Source organism: Asterias amurensis, chromosome 4 (genome assembly GCF_032118995.1).
Source record: "Asterias amurensis chromosome 4, ASM3211899v1".
NCBI lineage: Eukaryota > Metazoa > Echinodermata > Asteroidea > Forcipulatida > Asteriidae > Asterias > Asterias amurensis.
The window spans coordinates 23254264-23272616 of record NC_092651.1 but is presented as its reverse complement, the minus strand read 5'-3'; the positions used below and the strand labels follow the sequence as shown (position 1 = coordinate 23272616).

Below are 18353 nucleotides of genomic sequence, written 5' to 3'. Positions count from 1 at the left end.
ATGTGTACACACGGGAATTCCCTATAAACATTCACACACACAAAACGATTCCCTCCAATTGGTATTTTTCCTCAGACACATAGCCAGTATAGGCCCAACATTAAGTTAGTTATGTCTTGATGTTCGATGACGACAAATATTATTTACAAAAACTGTTCATTTGTTGAATATTAATCCTTGAAGCAGAAGTTTGTATACGGAAGTTCCCAATGGTTTTAAAGAAAATTCAATGATTATATTAAGGATTTGATTTCGATTTGATTTTCTTTATTGTACCTTGTTATGTACTCTTTTTTTTGTATGTTTGAGGTCGAATAAATCATCACTCTTTGTGAAAGAAAATCAATCGTACGGGAGTAGCCGCATGACCTTGCTCCATGACCCATCCTTATAAAAACGGAGCAAAATAAGAGAAGTTAAGTCTTTTGGTGTCGCATGTTCGTCACATGCATTTACGCTACATTATTTTTGTGAAGATGACAAAATGCTCTCTTGATCATTTTGGACAAAAGTCCAGTCACTTCTCTTTTGAAAAGAAAATGGCATTCGTTGTAATGAGGGGAGTATGCTGAGTGGAACATTGCGTTGTACTCACTTTAGACAATCGGCATGCATGACGAATAATAGGGTATACTGTTCCACATGAATATGTTGTTAATTCTTTAGGCAGTTCTCCAAGTATAGAGAGTTTTGCCAATCCACCTGCAGCCAGGTTCACGCCTGTGGCTTAACCGCAGTAGACTTTGAATAAAGAGACAGAAACTTTTCTGATAGTATAAACTTATAGGTAACACTCCTGTAGCAATTTCATAGTTGTTTCATTTCTATGGTAACATAATGTGATTCAAAATGATACCTGATAGTTGAGCTCCTACCTCTTATTCGCATTTCCTTTGTGTCATCTCTGTAAACACCACCAACGAACACCCTACACCAGTACTTAGCCTCATCATCCAATGTCACTTGTTTTATTGTTAATGGATACAAAGGATCATTTGGATCAAATCCATAATGCGTCTCATCTCTATTAATGAGATTCCCAGTTGATATCACAACTCTCACTATAGTAGACGTGTTGTAATAATCATTATTGTTCAAGCTGCCATCGCTCCATCTCAGTAGTAATATTCCATCTCCAGGTGAGCATGTCAAGACGGTGTCCATTCCAATATCTGCCCATGCTTCTCCAGTAATAACTGGCTGCGCAGTCAGTCCTGCAAAATATCAACGGCTTTGTAAGACACTTGCTTTATGCTTTAAAACTTATTCATTGCCTCTTCTTTTTACGTATCGTTTTACTGCAAATTGTTTTTAAGGGGGCTTGAAAAAGCTGCACTGCAAATTAATTTTCGTTTTAATTACCATTAGGTTTTCTCGGTCAATTTCGGAAAATGAGCAGCCTATTTAACCACCAGCCTATTCTATTTCGCACGAAATCGAATGCTACTAAAAAAAGGTAATTCGATTTCATTTTAAGACTAGTCAAATCTACTTTTACGTCATTCGAGTTAACAAAATAATCATTCAATTTAACAATTCATCGAAGCTGCATTCAAATTCGCAGGAGTGTTTTTGAGGCGTGTGTTTAGTCATTCGATTTCATTTTGAGGCAGTCAATTCTGATAGTTTTGCAGTCTTAAAAACGCTTGGCTAACTTGTTGTTTCCTTATACGAATGTTAAAGGCATTCGGTTAATGTTTTGGCACTCTTGAACATAATTTGCCAAAGATGTCTGGCACGCCAACACAGATGGTTGGTGAATATTTAAAAACATTTAAAAAAACAAAAAAAACATTCAAACCTATTCAAATGTCAGGTCTTGGTCAGTTAACCATTGAAGGTCTCCCGAAAAAACAAAGAAGAAAACAACCCTTATGGGACCCAAGGTAAAGTCTACTGGAAACATAAAATAAAAAAAATAAATTTTCATTTTTTGAAAGATTGATTTTAGTGTTCAATTCGACTTCGCCTTTTTGAAGGGAGCATTCCATCTTGAACCTGTGAAAGTACGAAACGGTTTGCCTTATACAGTTTATCTGTTTATTCGTATTTCTTTAGTCGTACTTATTTGAATCCTCGGTGAGCGAAATTGATTGCCTCTTTACGAAATTGAAAATGATTAAATCAGCAAAATCTCTAGTCAAACCAGCTTTGCTAAATTGAATGATGATTGTGTGTCATGAAAAAGAATGAGTGTGCTAGGAACTTGAATGCCTCAAAACGAAATAGAATGACCGAATTCTGAATTTGAAACGCAGTAAAAACCGGAGAGGCAAAATAGCTGTAATTCGAGCGCCTGAAAATGAAATTGGCTGCTCATTTGCCGAATTTGACCGAGAAAACCTATAGTATATAAAGACAATTTAAAATAATGCTCGATGTTGTTGTTTTTGTAACAATATCTGCTGTTTTAAAATAAAGAATTTCCCGTTATACAAAGTTCCGCATAATATGTTGATTGACCTGAAAGTTGGTCCATACACATAGCAGAGGTAAACGTATTTAAAGGCTTTGTTTACGAATGTTTACGATTGCAATCGATTGTCATTGTCGTACATTAATTATCTGCTTCCAATTACACCTTTTCTGGTTCTGATCTTGTTGTGGGACCTTATTGACACATGGATTTAATTGAAATGAATTTCAAATGGTAGTTATAGTAAATAAAATATTAAGTAATAAACCACAAGGGAAACTCATCCGGGTAATTTTTTTAAAAACTATTTACGGTTCAACACAAAAAGTAATTGAATTTTACAAATGTAGGCCTACCTTTATAATTGTAAATAATGTCACGCTTACCTTCAATAAAAAGAAGCAAAACAATGAGACGTGAATCACGAGACTTCATTTTCGCCACTATGCAGATCACTATAAGTCTGTTTATTGCACGGTATTAGTTCAGATAGTTGTGCTGAACTCGTGCAGCATGAATGACAAACTCTATACTGCTTGTAATCTAATAAAATACTTATTTTATGGTGCCGCACTTCCTGGTTAGGGCGAAAGGTCACTCAATCAATCTCGTTCGAGCGCTTTTGAATTATGTACCGTGAACTTTTGTTTACAAAATAGTTACAATGCGTATGATTTTAGCTCATGCAGCCAGATATAGGCCTATGATCCCGCAAACTTGAATCAAGTAAGCGAGGAATCGTACGTGAATTATTCGGCGGTAAGCAGAACCAAACTTAGCCATGTGTACACGCGGGGGAATTCCCTATAAACATTCACACACACAAAACGATTCCCTCCAATTTCCTCAGACACATAGCCAGTATGGGCAATTGCCCAACTAATGACTAACGTTTTGATGTTCGATGAGGACAAATATTATTTACAGAAACTTTTCATTTGTTGAATATTAGAAGCAGAATTTTGTATACGGAAGTTCAATGGTTTAAAGAAGATTCAATGATTATACTACGGAATGCTTTTTTTTGCTTTGTTTTTGTTTTTTCCAGATCGATTTGATTTTCTTCGTTTTGCCTTGTTATGTACTTTTTGTTTTTGTATGGTTGGGGTCGAATAAATCATCACTGTTTTAAGAAAAACTCAATCGTACGGGACCTTGCTCCATGACCAACCTTATAAAAACGGAGCAAAATAAGAGAATGGCTTCTGACTGGCACCCCCGAACAAAGACATGGACAAAATAGGGACACCGCCAACATAGGGCTAGATAGCTCAGAAGGTAGAGAGCCGGCACGTTAATCCGGAGGTCGTTGGTTCGAATCCAATTCTAGTCAATTCTTTGTTCAACCCCAACAATCACAATAAGAGAAGTTAAATCTTTACTGTCACGTGTTCGTCACATGCATTTATACACCACATTATTTTTGTGAAGATGACAAAATGCTCTCTTGATAATTTTGGGCAAAAGTCCAGTCACTTCTCCTTGAAAGAAAAATGCCATTCGGTGTAATGAGGGGAGTATGGTTAGTCGAACAATTGCGTTTTACTTCACTTCAGACAATCAGCATGCATGACGAATAATAAGGTAGGCCTTTGTACCACATGAATCTGCTATTAATTCTTAAAGTATAGGCAATTCTCCAAGTCTAGAGAGTTTTGCCAGTCCACCATCAGCAAGGTTCACGCCTGTGGCTTTAACCGCAATTGACTTTTAATACAGAGACAGAGACTTTGCATTCTGACTTATAGGTAACCCTCCTGTAGCAATCCACATCACAAATCTGATAGTTGAGCTCCTACCTCTTATTCGCATTTCCTTTGTGTCATATCTGTAAACACCACCAACGAACACCTCACACCAGTACTTAGCCTCATCATCCAATGTCACTTGTTTTATTGTTAATGGATATAAAGGATCATTTGGATCAAATCCATAATGCGTCTCATCTCTGTTGATGAGATCCCATGTTGGTATCACCACTCTCACTATAGTGGATGTGTTGTAATAATCATTATTGTTCAAGCTGCCATCGCTCCATCTCAGTAGTAATATTCCATCTCCAGGTGAGCATGCCAAAGTGGTGTTCAAGCCAATATCTGCCCATGTATCTCCAGAAATAACTGGCTGTGCAGTAACTCCTGCAAAAATCAACGGCTCTTTAAGACCCTTTTCGAAACCACGCCTTTGGTTTTGGATTCGGCTCAGGCTAGATTGGCCCCTCGGTTGTTTTGACAATTTGCGCGTGCTTTGCGTACGCGCCCAGGGCTTCAGACGACAGGATGGAGCCTGAAGCCGAGTCCAAAGCCGCAGCCGTGGTTTCGAAAAGGGCCTAAGACACTTGCCTTATGCTTTAAATCTTTTTCGTTTGTCCCCCCCCCCCTTTTTAAACTATCGTTTTACCGCAAATTGTTTTTAATGGGGCTTGAAAAAGCTACCCATACAAATTATTTGTCGTTTTAAAAACCAGTAATACTTGGCATGAGAAAATCCAAAAATAAATTGCTCGATGTTGTTGTTTTTGTATTAATATCTGCTTTCATCAATGAACTGTTATTCAAAATTCCGCCTTAAAGCCTAACATGTTGATTGACCAGCAAGTGGGTCTGTATGGACACACAGCACACGTAAATGTATTTAAAGGCGAATGTTTACGATTGCAATCGATTGTCATTATCGTACATTTTTGCTCTGATCTTGTGGGACCTTTTTGACGCATTGATTTAATTTAAATGAATTTCAAATTGTAGTCATTGTAAATAAGATATTAAGTAATAATCAACAAGGGAAACTCACTGGTTAACTTTTTGAAACTATTTGCGGTTATTGAATTTTACAAATGTACTTATAATTGTAAAAAGTAACACGCTTACCTTCAAGAAACATAAGCAAAACAACGAGACGTGAATCACAGTAGCTAAGAATTTGTGACTTCATTTTCGCCACTATGCAGATCACTATAAGTCTGTTACATGCACGGTTTTGTAGTTCAGATAGTTGTGCTGAACTCGTGCAGCAATGACAAACTCTATATTATTGCTTGTAATCGAATAAAACACTAATGTTATGGTGCCGCACTTCCTGGTTAGGGTTAAAGGTCATCTAATCAATCTTGTTGTACCTTGAACTTTTTTTCAAAATGGGCACAATGCGTATGATTTTAGCTCATCAGCCAGATTAGGCCTATCGAGTAAGCGGGGAATCGTTCGTGCACAATTCGGCGGTAAGCAGAACCAAATTTTGCCATGTGTACACACGGGAATTCCCTATAAACATTCACACACACAAAACGATTCCCTCCAATTGGTATTTTTCCCCAGCATTAAGTTAGTTATGTCTTGATGTTCGATGACGACAAATATTATTTACAAAAACTGTTCATTTGTTGAATATTAATCCTTGAAGCAGAAGTTTGTATACGGAAGTTCCCAATGGTTTTAAAGAAGATCCAATGATTATATTAAGGAAGGGTATCTTTTCTTTTGTTTTTCCTGTTTCGATTTGATTTTCTTTATTGTACCTTGTTATGTACTCTTTTTTTTTATGTTTGAGGTCGAATAAATCATCACTCTTTGTGAAAGAAAATCAATCGTACGGGAGTAGCCGCATGACCTTGCTCCATGACCCATCCTTGTAAAAACGGAGCAAAATAAGAGAAGTTAAATCTTTTGGTGTCACATGTTCGTCACATGCATTTACGCTACATTATTTTTGTGAAGATGACAAAATGCTCTCTTGATCATTTTGGACAAAAGTCCAGTCACTTCTCTTTTGAAAAGAAAATGGCATTCGTTGTAATGAGGGGAGTATGCTGAGTGGAACATTGCGTTGTACTCACTTTAGACAATCAGCATGCATGACGAATAATAGGGTATACTGTTCCACATGAATATGTTGTTAATTCTTTAGGCAGTTCTCCAAGTATAGAGAGTTTTGCCAATCCACCTGCAGCCAGGTTCACGCCTGTGGCTTAACCGCAGTAGACTTTGAATAAAGAGACAGAGACTTTTCTGATAACATAAACTTATAGGTAACACTCCTGTAGCAATTCCATAGTTGTTTCATTTCTATGGTAACATAATGTGCATCAAAATGATATCTGATAGTTGAGCTCCTACCTCTTATTCGCATTTCCTTTGTGTCATGACTAAAACCAGCAATGTACACCTCACACCAGTACTTAGCCTCATCATCCAATGTCACTTGTTTTATTGTTAATGGATACAAAGGATCATTTGGATCAAATCCATAATGCGTCTCATCTCGGTTAATGAGATTCCCAGTTGATATCACAACTCTCACTACAGTAGACGTGTTTGAAATATCATCATTATTCAAGCTGCCATCTTTCCATCTTAGTAGTCCTAATATTCCATCTCCAGGCGAGCATGTCAAGACGGTGTCCATTCCAATATCTGCCCATGCATTTCCAGAAATAACTGGCTGTGCAGTAACTCCTGCAAAAATCAAGGGCAATTGCGTCGTGCTTAAAATCTTATTCGTTTGCCCCCCCCCCTTTTTTTTATTATCGTTTTACGGCAAATTGTTTTTAAAGGGGCTTGAAAAAGCTGCCCTACATTATAATGTTCATTTTAATTACTAATATTACTTCGTATAAGAAAATCAACAATAAATTGCTCGATCCCCTGTTGTTGTTTTTGTAATAATATCTGCTTTTATCAATGAACCGTTATTTAAAATTCCGCCTTAAAGCCTAATATGTTTGACCATGAAAGTGGGTCCGTATGGACACACAGCACAGGTAAACGTAAGGCTTTGTTTACGAATGCAACCGATTGTCATTGTCGTACATTAATTATCTGCTTCCGATTATTGTGCACTTTTTCTGGTTATGATCTTGTTGTTTGACCTTTTTGACATAGGATTTAATTGTAATGAACTTCAAATTGTAGTTATTGTAAATAAAATATTAAGTAATAAACCACAAGGAAAACTCACCTGTGGGTAAAAGTTTTTAAAACTATTTGCGGTTGAACAAAATAGGTAATTGAGTTTTACAAATGAACTTATAATTATAAATACTGTCACGCTTACCTTCAAGAAAAATAAGCAAAGCAATGAGACGTGAATCACAGTAGCTAAGAATTTGTGACTTCATAGTTGCCTCTATGCAGATCACTATAATTCTGTTTATTGCACGGTATTAGTTCAGATAGTTGTGCTGAACTCGTGCAGCATGAATGACAAACTCTATACTGCTTGTAATCGAATAAAATACTCATTTTATGGTGCCGCACTTCCTGGTTAGGGCGAAAGGTCACTCAATCAATCTCGTTCGAGCGCTTTTGAATTATGTACCGTTTTCAAAATGGTCACAATGCGTATAATTTTAGCTAATGCAGCCAGGTATAGGCCTATCCCAAGAACTTGAATCTAGTATAATAAGCGGTGAATCGTACGTGCATAATTGGGCGGTAAGCAGAGCCAAACTTAGCCATGGGGTGTACACGCGGGGGATTTCCTATAAAGGTTTTTGCACACAAAACGATTCCCTCCAATTGGTGTTTTTCTCAGACACATAGCCAGTATAGGCCCAACACTAAATTAGTCATATATGTCTTGATTTTCGATGACGACAATAATTATTTACAAAAAACTTTCCATTTGTTGAATATTGGTCCTAGAAACAGTTAACAGTAACCGAAACACACTCCGGTTGAAATGAGATTGTCAATAGACCAATCGGATTATTGATGGTCTTAGGGCAGATTCACCCAATTCGCACCTACGTTCCTTCTGCATGCAACCTTCTCTTCGAGCATTGAACAAACAGAAAGCAGGAGCCGAGCCTTCTCCAATGCGGGCCCGGTGTTCCAGGGAAATCGGTCGGCCAAAGATTCTATCACCCATCCATTAAAAAAAAAACTAACAGGGGCTAAAGAGGATGTTTCAAAAGAGGGCGCTATCAGAAGTAGTTTGTACACAGTTCGCCGTATTAGAGGAGGGGGGGGGGGCAGAATCTCCTTGTTGAACCAACTTCCTTTGGTTTTCCTTTGATTTTTCTCACAAATCTTAAGTGCATTCTTTCTTCAAGATTGGGGGCGACATACAAAAACAGTACTATTTGAACTGCAAATAATAAACCACATGGCAAACTGATTAAGCGGGACTTGAACCAGGTTGTATCTTAAACTTGGACGTGATCCCAGTCTACATGGCAATTACAGCTTGAATGGCTTCCGACTAGCAACCACAAACATAGGGAGACCACCAATAATGAAGCTCAGTTGGTAGAGCACCTACATGTAAATTATACAGAAGTTTCAGGTTCAAATCCAGCTATAATCAACTTTTTAAACCTAGAAAATGTTTTGATAAATAGGCCTATAGACAACAAAACAGCTGCAAAGTTTCCCTTTAAACCAAGCTTTTAATTCCTCATATCTCTTCTGTACATCTGTACAAAAACTAGGTGCTAGGTGCTGCATGTAGGTATTTTACAAATCCGAGCGGTGCTAATTGGTGTAAACTCTTTACAGTTATTGATCACAAACTAATAGCAATAAAAAAATACTTCATAACAAGAATCACAATTGTATAAATTACTCATCTTTAGTATGCTTGTACATGTATATTCCAAGCAGGTTTGAAACAATCATATTTTCAGAAAAAAAGTTTAACATTTTAATACTTTTATACGATAAAGACAGACATTTGGCCGGATAAATAAAAACTAGCAATTACTTATCAAGTTAAAGGTTCAGCATTAGCAAGAAGACTGAAAAGTAAAAGATCAGGCATGAACATTTTGCTCGCTAGATTACCTTTCACTTATAGACATATAAATAATCACGACATTTTACTAACATACTGTAGCAATTACTTGTATTTTTACAAGCTACTGCATGAGGAGCTTGAGATTTTACTTGAACAACAGTGTTGCATATATGGCTCGGTATCGGGTCAGTATTAAAGGGTTATTTTTCCCTTGGTCTAATGATCCAACGATAAATACTTATAAATTTGTTGTGTACTTTAATTGCTCTAAAAGAACCAATCTCTGGAGCGCTGGCGTGGAGAGGCTGGCTGTTTCCTCATCATAGCCACTGCCGCCATCAAAAACTTGACTAAGTGGAAACTGCCCCGCCTGCATTTCAGTTAATCGCTATTGATCTGCGAGTCCATGCCTCTATTGTTATATTCCTGAATGCCCCGCTATTGTGCTTTTCTCTGACCATTTATCCGTTCAAGTAAATGGTGTTTTTCCAGTAAAAGGTTATTTATAGAGATTTGAGCAAATTCTCATGCCTGATCTTAAACTTATCGACATTTTGTTAATGCTGGCCTTTACACGGCCCAGTATCTTGTGAAACTATCAGGTAATAGTAAAATGTCGGTTTTATTTACATCTCAATAAGAAGAGTCCCTCAAGCATTGTTTTACTTACTTGTTCGACCAATTACTAGCAATATTAAGGCTTACTTTTATTTATAAGGATTTAAGTAAAAGACTAGTAAAAGCAAATGCTAGTTTTTATTTATCTGACCCATTGCCTCTGTTGCCCTGGTCTTGGCTTTGGTGCCCCTTCAATAGTTTTTACCATACGTTTAGCTTGGAAATTTTCCAATGGAACTAGCCCTTTGCAAAATTACAATGCTCTTTCCAACTCAAAGATGAAATTCCAGGCATGTATATACAATTTAAAATCAAACAGTAACATCTTTGTTGGCATTCAGGGGTTTAAAGCAATTAACAAATAGTGCCGCATAGGACAGTAACTTCTCTGAAAAAATTGGGGCACATACAATTTGGAAACAGTTACATGTACAAGACTATACAGTATGCACCAACAACATGTTGCTGCTTAACAGCTAATTTTATGCTTTGGTTTTGGTTTCATTTAAAAGCTCTGCTAACCAATAGCACTGAAAAAAAGCACTTAATCTTTTTGGTGCTTACTGATGGGATTTTCATGAATGATGTAACAATGAAAAGCCACTGTGAAAGCTGTTGGCCTAACTCACCCATGAAATAATTTATACTTGTGCTTAAAAAACAAATCATTTAGTATAAAGAAGACAACTTTGCTTCCCATCAAATATCTCTATGAATTCTGGCTTGGGATACAAGCAGGAGTACGCAACCAATATGTTCAATATTATCACTTTGTAAGTTGACGTTCTTGGATAACAATGATAACACAAATGGCCAACAAAATGAAATTATTTTTCAGGCATATCGGCACTGATCAAAATCTCGTCTAGTCTACATATAATGTTTACGTGCAGAGAGAGTGACAAATATTAAGCAAAATACATCCAGACATGGTACCTGACCCTTGAAATAAAAATAGGAAAACTTAAAAAAATAAAAGTGATCTACAATATCAGGGTTTTGACCTGATCTTCAAGGCAATTTTAATAATCAGAAGGCAAACAGAAGCAGAAGGCAAACAGGGTCCAACTTCACCGCTCTGCTTACTGCTGAAAATCTGCGTTTACAGCAATACAATGATGGTTTTTTTTTTCAGACAGTGCCTACCACAGAATTCTGCGGTAAGAAGGGCTGTGACGGTGAATGAAATTGGGCTCAGATCGAAATTTTAAAAATAAAAAAACTGCTTTTTGCGAAAAATCTGCACTTACAGCAATAGAATGATGGTTTTTTTTTCAAACAGCGCGTAACAACCTAATTCGGCAGTTAGAAGACCTTTTGAGTGTTAATGAAATTGGGCGTAGATCAACAAGCAAAAATAAAATAACAAAACTTGTCTATGTACATGTCAAAGAATAATTAAGTTTAACAATTTCAGTTATTTCACCAAGGAGTATCATTGTTTACCAATGAGATACTGTAAGGCAGATCTGATGCTTCAAGGCGGTAACAATGTCCCTGGTCATTGCCTTGGTGCCCCAGCAAACATTCCAACAAAAATACATGTACTGGTATATACAATTTCTTCATAGAGGTGCCTTTGAGAAAACGCACTGGTGTCCTCAATCTTTTAAGAATGAAGCATCACAAACTGTGGTTGCTTTGCAAGGTACTTGACAAATATATAAAGACAACCTCTCACATGATGAAATGCACTGGCACATAAACACTACAATTTAAATTCAACTTTAGTTTCCTTACTTCTGGGAAAATTTGTGCTGTATTGTCCTAACAGGTTTTTCAGGATTGGGGTACTTTTTGTAACACAAAACACAACGTCCACAGAGTTACATTAAACTTACACTGTTTGAAGATAATGATGTTAGAAGGCTTCCCTTAAAATATTACTTGCTGGGGTGCTGTAGTTTATTGAGAAATGAGTAAACAATGTCACAAAAATATGTTGAACATGCAAACTTAATGTTCAACTCCTGAGAGGAAAACTATTTTGGCGACTTAATTTCTCAAAACTACAGGACCTCGGGGAGTAATATTTTTAAATCTGTAGACATTGGTTTTGTGTCCTGCAAAAAGTACCGAGACCCTTTAAATGAACACGTTGCCTTGGATCGGACGAGTTGGTCTATAAAAAGCGTTTATAACCGTTTGTTATAAAATGCATAATGGTTGGAAAGATGTTTTAAAAGTAGAATACAATGATCCACACAAATTTGCCTCGGAATTGCGTTGTTTTCATTTTACTTTGTGAACTAAGACAGTCGGCCATTTAAAAATTTTACTCCCATAAATGGCCGACTGTGTTCGTCGAGGAGGTAAAAGGAAAACCGTACAATTCCGAGACATGTTTGTGTGGATCATTGTATTCTATCTTTAAAACATCTTTCCAACCATATGCATTTTATAACAAACGGTTACAAACGCTTTTCAAAGACCAACTCGACCGATCCAAGGCAACGTGTTCCTTCAACGCCATTGGACACTTTCGGTAAACAGTATTGTCCATGGCCCACACTTTGAGTATCACAACTTATATATAAAATAAGAAACATATAAAATGTGAAAATAACAAATCCGTAATTCTCGATATCGAAAATTGATATTGTTTAAACGTTTTCTCGATAAGTAAAGCATTTCATGGAAAAATATTTCAAGAGAAGTCTTTCACTATTACCTTCTGTAAACCCTGTAAGTTATTTGTAAATCTGTGAACTTTTAAATTTGTTTCTGTTCCGAAAGTGTCCAATGGCTTAAAAAGTATGATCGTTCTGATAAACATAGACCTTTTCGCAAGCGATAACATTTGAATGAGGTGCATGCTAGTCTAGCTAGCGATCAAACTTGACTGCTAGCTGGACCAGCATGCACCTCATTCCACGCCCAATGCTAGCGTACCAAGTATTTGGGATATTAAGGTCTATTGTAGAACTTGACACCGTTTCATTCCATGAAAACTGTACACTGTTTATCTGAAACAAGAGAAAGTATCCTATAATGTTTGATATCATTTCTTCTGATAGATAGATGGTAAATAACAACAAGGTATGGTTTAGTTTTCAACATAACCTTCGTCCACCACAGTGGCAGCACAAGCTTTCAGGAGATGTTTTAAAGACTTCCTTTGTTGCTGATAATCGTCCCAATATCTTGAGGTTTTATTCTGTACAGCCTTGTTAGATTCCTCCTGAGGCCTCTTCTGGACCCCATCGTATATGATCATAACCTGCAATGCTACCTTAGCTTCACCGTACAACTGTAGCACCAAGGCACTCAGCGGAAGTCGTCCTTTCTTGCCTATTTTGCTCAGACGGTCATGCCAGTTGTGAAGGTCGTTGCATGTTCGATACGGCTGCATGTACACACTCCATGATGATGGTGACCACAGGCACTTATCACCTTCAACCCACGTTGCCTCAACGTAGTTCAGGAGTTGATGCACTAACCCTGTGGTGGCCTTCTGCTGTAGCTTTGTGAGCATCTCTGGTACGAGTTCAGCTGGGATGAATGGTAGAGCCATGAGTTTCCTCATCAGCTTAAACACCTTGGGATCTTCTAGGTAACTCAGATGAAGCCCAAAGGCTTTAATGTTACCCCAAATAGTCTGGATCCAATGGTAGGCGCTACCAACACATTCTAGATTTGGGATGGCGTCATTAAGGCCCCTCCACAAGTTGGTATCATAGTCAAGCATGCACTCTGTCACACGGATACCATCTGGAATTAACTCTTTCAACGCATTAAACACAGTTGTGAAGTCCTTTCGCTTTTTGCCAGACATAAGCGCAAAGAACAATGGCACAACTTTGGCTTGGTGATTTTTCTTCACGAAGCCATGCACGGACAACAGCAACTTAAAAGGTGAGTTCACAATCTTTGTGTTTACATCTATGTACCACTGTGTCATGTGGGAGAGAATTTGTAACTGGTTATTGGTGGCCAGTAGAAAATGGCATTTCTTCCCGCGGTTGACAACTCTCTTCACAAAGTCCTCTGGGACTAAGCCATCTTGGAAGTCAAGACCTTTTCCTTTAACTCTTTGCCTCATGCGATTGGCAGCACGAGCAAGATTAGTAGGATGCGGCATGCCAGGGAGTGTCCGGTTGCCAACATTTGCAGTGAGTACTTCATTTACGATATTGCTTGCCGGCTGAAATGGTTTCAGCTTGGCATTGGTCTTAACTTGAGCAATAATCTTCTCTACCATGTGACGTCCTGGATTGCCCGGGTGAATATGTACAAATGCCCCCTTCTTGAAGTTTTTACCTTGCTGTATGACTGTCGCCCGGCAGTATGTGGTCTTGTTCCGTACAGAACATCTCCACTGTGTTTTTTCACTGCCTTTTGACTTCATGGTGTAAGTGTAGCCGGCATCGTCAATCAATTTGGGATGAAGTCTCTGGGATGAACTCCGTATAATGGTGTAACCTCCTCCTTGTTCTGTCTCATCAGTCTGTCCATCATATAGCGCTTGGCCATCAGTGGCTTGAGGTTGGAACGTCAAAATATTCTTGGTGGACTCTCGTTTTACCTTGGTTAATCCCAATTTCTGAATTACAAAAAGAAGAAAAAAGATTTTATTATTTTGTTTAATTTTCTTTTATTTACAGCAAACATCAAAAACACATGTGTCTGTACATTCAAAATATGAATTTCTACGCCAGTCATAACCTCAAATTTAAAGTTGTTCTGTATCAATTTGAACTGACATTTACCCAGTACATTAAATGTACAGACCATATATTTAATTTATGTGATGTGTTATCTGATCAAACGTTTTTGGTAAAATAAAAAAAATTGCACATGACAGCAGACGAAGTTGCATTTTACACCATTTTACACCATTTTAATGTGAGGTTATGTCTCTAACTAGAAAATTATAATTTCCCCAATTTTCTAATGGGAAATCTAAAATCTTAATCACAAAAATATTTTTTGACTATTAAAGCCCCTCTTTAATAAAACCTCTGACGCATTCTGATGTATTCAGGGATTTGATAGGCTGACATTGCGGGGAAAAAAAAACTCTGAGCGCAAAGCGAGCTAGAAATTTTGAAAGGATGAAGCCCAATTATTAACATGTATCATTAGTTTTAAAAGCCTCACTCTACAGTCCTGGGCATTATTAAACGGTTAAAGACCCTGGACACTATTGGTAATTGTCAAAGACCAGTCTTCTCACTTGGTGTATCTCAACATGTGCATAAAATAACAAACCTGTGAACATTTGAGCTTGATTGGTCGTTGAAGTCGCGAGACAATAATGAAAGAAAAAATACTCTTGTCACATGAAGTTGTGTGCTTTCAGATGCTTGATTTCGAGACCTAAAATTCTAAATCTGAGGTCTCGAAATCAAATTCGTGGAAAATTACTTCTTTCACGAAAACTACTCCACTTCAGAGGGAGCTGTTTCTCACATAGTTTTATACTATCAACCTCTCCCCATTACTCGCTACCAAGTAAGGTTTTATGAATAATAATTAATAATTATGATCATAATTATTTTGAGTATTTACCAATAGTGTCCACTGCCTTTAATACATGTATCTCCATTTCTTTTAGAATTTTATCTTTCAAAGGAATTTCTTTTTTTGAGGAAAACAAAAAACAGAATCCCGTTTTAAAACTACGGGAGTCACATCCCTGTGTATTGAAGTTAAAAGAAAAAGTACACTTACCCCAAAAGAAATTTTCTTTCCGCTGGATCTTTTGGCTACCTCCAGACCATGAAGGTGAGCATGATTACCCTTTTTGAATGAATCACCGTTCTGGATGACTGTTGCTCGGCAGCACATATTCTTATTACGTACAGAGCACCTCCAGAAAACCTTATTTTCGCTCTCCTTCTTTAGGGTGTATGTGAAGCCCTCCCCATCCATCAACTTCCTTCTGTTTCTCTGGGACTGGATGATCTTAAACCCATCAGAGAGCTCCTGGGTTATTGACGTCTCACCCTCGTCTCTGACTTCATCATCAGGCGCCGCCTCAGCATCCTCTAAGGTTTCAGTTGTCTCAATGAGGTTGTCTTCCAATGTCTCAACGACTGTCTCGATGATGTTTTCTTGTGGTCCAAGATGAAGATCAACCTCAGCTTGGAGAATGTCAATTGCTATGGAGCTGGCGGCAACTTCGGTTTCCATTTTACAACCGGCAAAGCAATCCATTCAGCTTCATCAAACAGCTACCTTCAAACAAGAAGAATTTAAACACAAGTTTAGTTCAAATCTCCTACAATTAGTTGGAGATTTTGAGATGTTAGACGGCAGAACCAGTGCCTAATTTCATAGAGCTGCTTAGTAGCAAATGCTAATATAAAAGAAATTTCTGTGAAACAAAAAATAAGCAGGATACCAATCAAGTATGGTAATGTCAAAGATGGAATTTTGGCTGGTAACTTTATTCTGGTAAGCATAACATTTGTTGTGCTTAGCTTCATTTTGTGTTTCAGCACAAGCAGCTTCATGACTGAGCTTGGGCCCAGTAGTTTTTAAATTATTTACATAAAGCTAAGTGCATGCACACTTCTTCCATTCTACCTATAGAACACAGCAATAGATTAACCAGTCGTAGATTTCACCAAACTCTTCCTAACTTAGGATTAATCTTAGGACTTAGGACGGGCTCAGTTCCGTATCCAAATACGTAGGACGCATTGAACCCATCCTAAGTTAGGACGGGTTACTCGTCCTAACTCAAGTTAGGATTAATCGAAGTGTTTCGTGAAATCGGCCGCTGGTAAGTCTGCTGCGACCTACAATCTCAAAAGTATCTCATTTCTCATTGCTTAGGATGTAGGCTTAGCGATTTGACAAGTTTGTAATTTGTAACTTGGAAGCGACTGTAGTGTACTGATACAACTGCATGCTTTGCAATGAATGCAATACACTACACCGCAGGCCTGATTGATACTACTAAACTACTGTACTTTCTCTGCGGACCGTGCAACTGTTTACATTTTTTCTTGCTTTAAAACCGAAATCAAACAAATAAAACCATTTATGTGAATATGCCAGTGGTAAAGCGCAATAAAACTAGAACAAATTGCAAAGGCATGTCAGGTTATGCTGTTTAGGTTTATCACGATGTGGGTGGAACCGCAATGCATTGTGGGTAGGCAGAGGGGTCAAAATGACATGTTCAACGACCCCCATGTATGTTGTGATGCTATATCTTTTGTGTGGGTTTAACAGCGCCCTCTCTTGATATTTTGCAATTCGCGATAAACCTGATGTCGCATCATGCAGAAGTCACACATTTTTTAGGATAAATTTCTGTAGGCCCCCCTATTGATTGCTATGGCGCCACCATTTTTTCTCTCATTTTGACAAAAAGTAAAAAAGGGCTATCTCATATTGACATTGGTATACTACATGTATATAGGCCTACTACATTATTTCATATCGAATGAAAAACTGGCCGTTAAGCTTGGGCGACATCACGATATTATCGAATATCGCGATATTAATTTGGACACGATTTCGATATCGGATGGATTTGGTTTTAATCGAAATATCGATATATCGCGATATATCGCGATAATCGATACATCGATTAAATATCGCGATGTATTTGCTAGCTGAGACATCTTGCACCCCATAGGTTTGGAGTAAAACCAGAAGAATAGGTCATTAGAACACCTCTCTTATGCTAGGACTGTCTCTTCTACAACTTTCACCTGGAGTTTTAAGACTGATGATGTCAAATTTCATTAATCGCGATTATATCGAATATCGCGATATATTGACGGCGATATATCGTGAATAAAATAAATCGATATCGCTCAAGCTTATTCCCATTAAAGCTTTCGGTTAACAGTACACTTTCGGTTAACAGTATAGTCCAAGTCCCACACTTCGTGTATCACAACTTATAGTTATATAATATATAAAATAACAAACCTGTGAAAATTTAGGCTCAATTGGTCATCAGAGTCAGGAGAAAATAACGGGAAAAACCCACCTTTGTTTTTGCACATTTTGCCGTGTCATGACATGTGTTTAAAATAAATCTGTAATTCTCGATATCGAAAATTGATATCGTTTTAATGTTTTCTCAAAAAGTAAAGGCAAAAACTTTCATGGAAAAATATTTCAAGAGAAGTCTTTCACCATCACCTTCTGTAAACCCTGTAAGTTATTTGTAAATCTGTGAACTTTTTTTTTTTCCTGTACCGAAAGTGTATAATCATAATGGCCTTAATATGAAGTCTCCCAACAACTTCAAGGTTACCCCCCACCCAGTCACGCCCACTGTTTCAACCCTTTTAACGAATTTTAGATATCCTGCTGTACAGTACATGCAAGAAACTGCAAACCAAAAAGAAAGGGGACTTTTAATTTTGAATATAAAGTAAGAAATTGAAATAGAAAAGGTATTTACAACGTAAACTAAGACTAAGAATACGTTTAGTGTTACCTCCGGTTTGTACGTCCAAGACCAAACTGTGTGACGCCTTCAAAATATGATTTTGTTTGGCCTCATAACCGGGAGAACGAAGTGAAAATTTCACCCAAACTCGAAGATATACTCGAAGAATACCGTCAGTGTGGTACGTTTATATCAAGCACAGAGTAAACCCGTTACAAGAGT

At 37.5% G+C, this 18353-nt stretch overlaps 2 protein-coding genes and 1 pseudogene across 2 annotated transcripts in view; all 3 read right to left on the bottom strand.

Annotated features, from left to right (window-relative positions):
* LOC139936372 (uncharacterized) overlaps positions 1–3171 on the bottom strand; it is a 37373-nt gene extending 34202 nt beyond the window's left edge. Inside the window, 2 exon segments of the mRNA XM_071931182.1 lie at positions 876–1214; positions 2803–3171. Coding sequence (XP_071787283.1) covers positions 876–1214; positions 2803–2851 — 388 coding nt within the window. The 5' untranslated portion in view covers positions 2852–3171.
* Positions 3172–6437: 3266 nt separating this feature from the next.
* LOC139936373 (uncharacterized) lies at positions 6438–7614 on the bottom strand (annotated as a pseudogene).
* A 1170-nt stretch (positions 7615–8784) lies between these two features.
* Positions 8785–18314, bottom strand: LOC139936041 (uncharacterized). Its single transcript, XM_071930751.1, has 3 exons — positions 18180–18314; positions 15443–15949; positions 8785–14312 (listed from the first exon to the last, which is right to left on the bottom strand). Exons 2-3 carry the CDS (start codon positions 15926–15928, stop codon positions 12816–12818), a joined length of 1983 nt encoding a protein of 660 aa, XP_071786852.1. The 5' UTR covers positions 15929–15949; positions 18180–18314; the 3' UTR covers positions 8785–12815.
* Between the last annotated feature and the right edge of the window lie 39 nt (positions 18315–18353).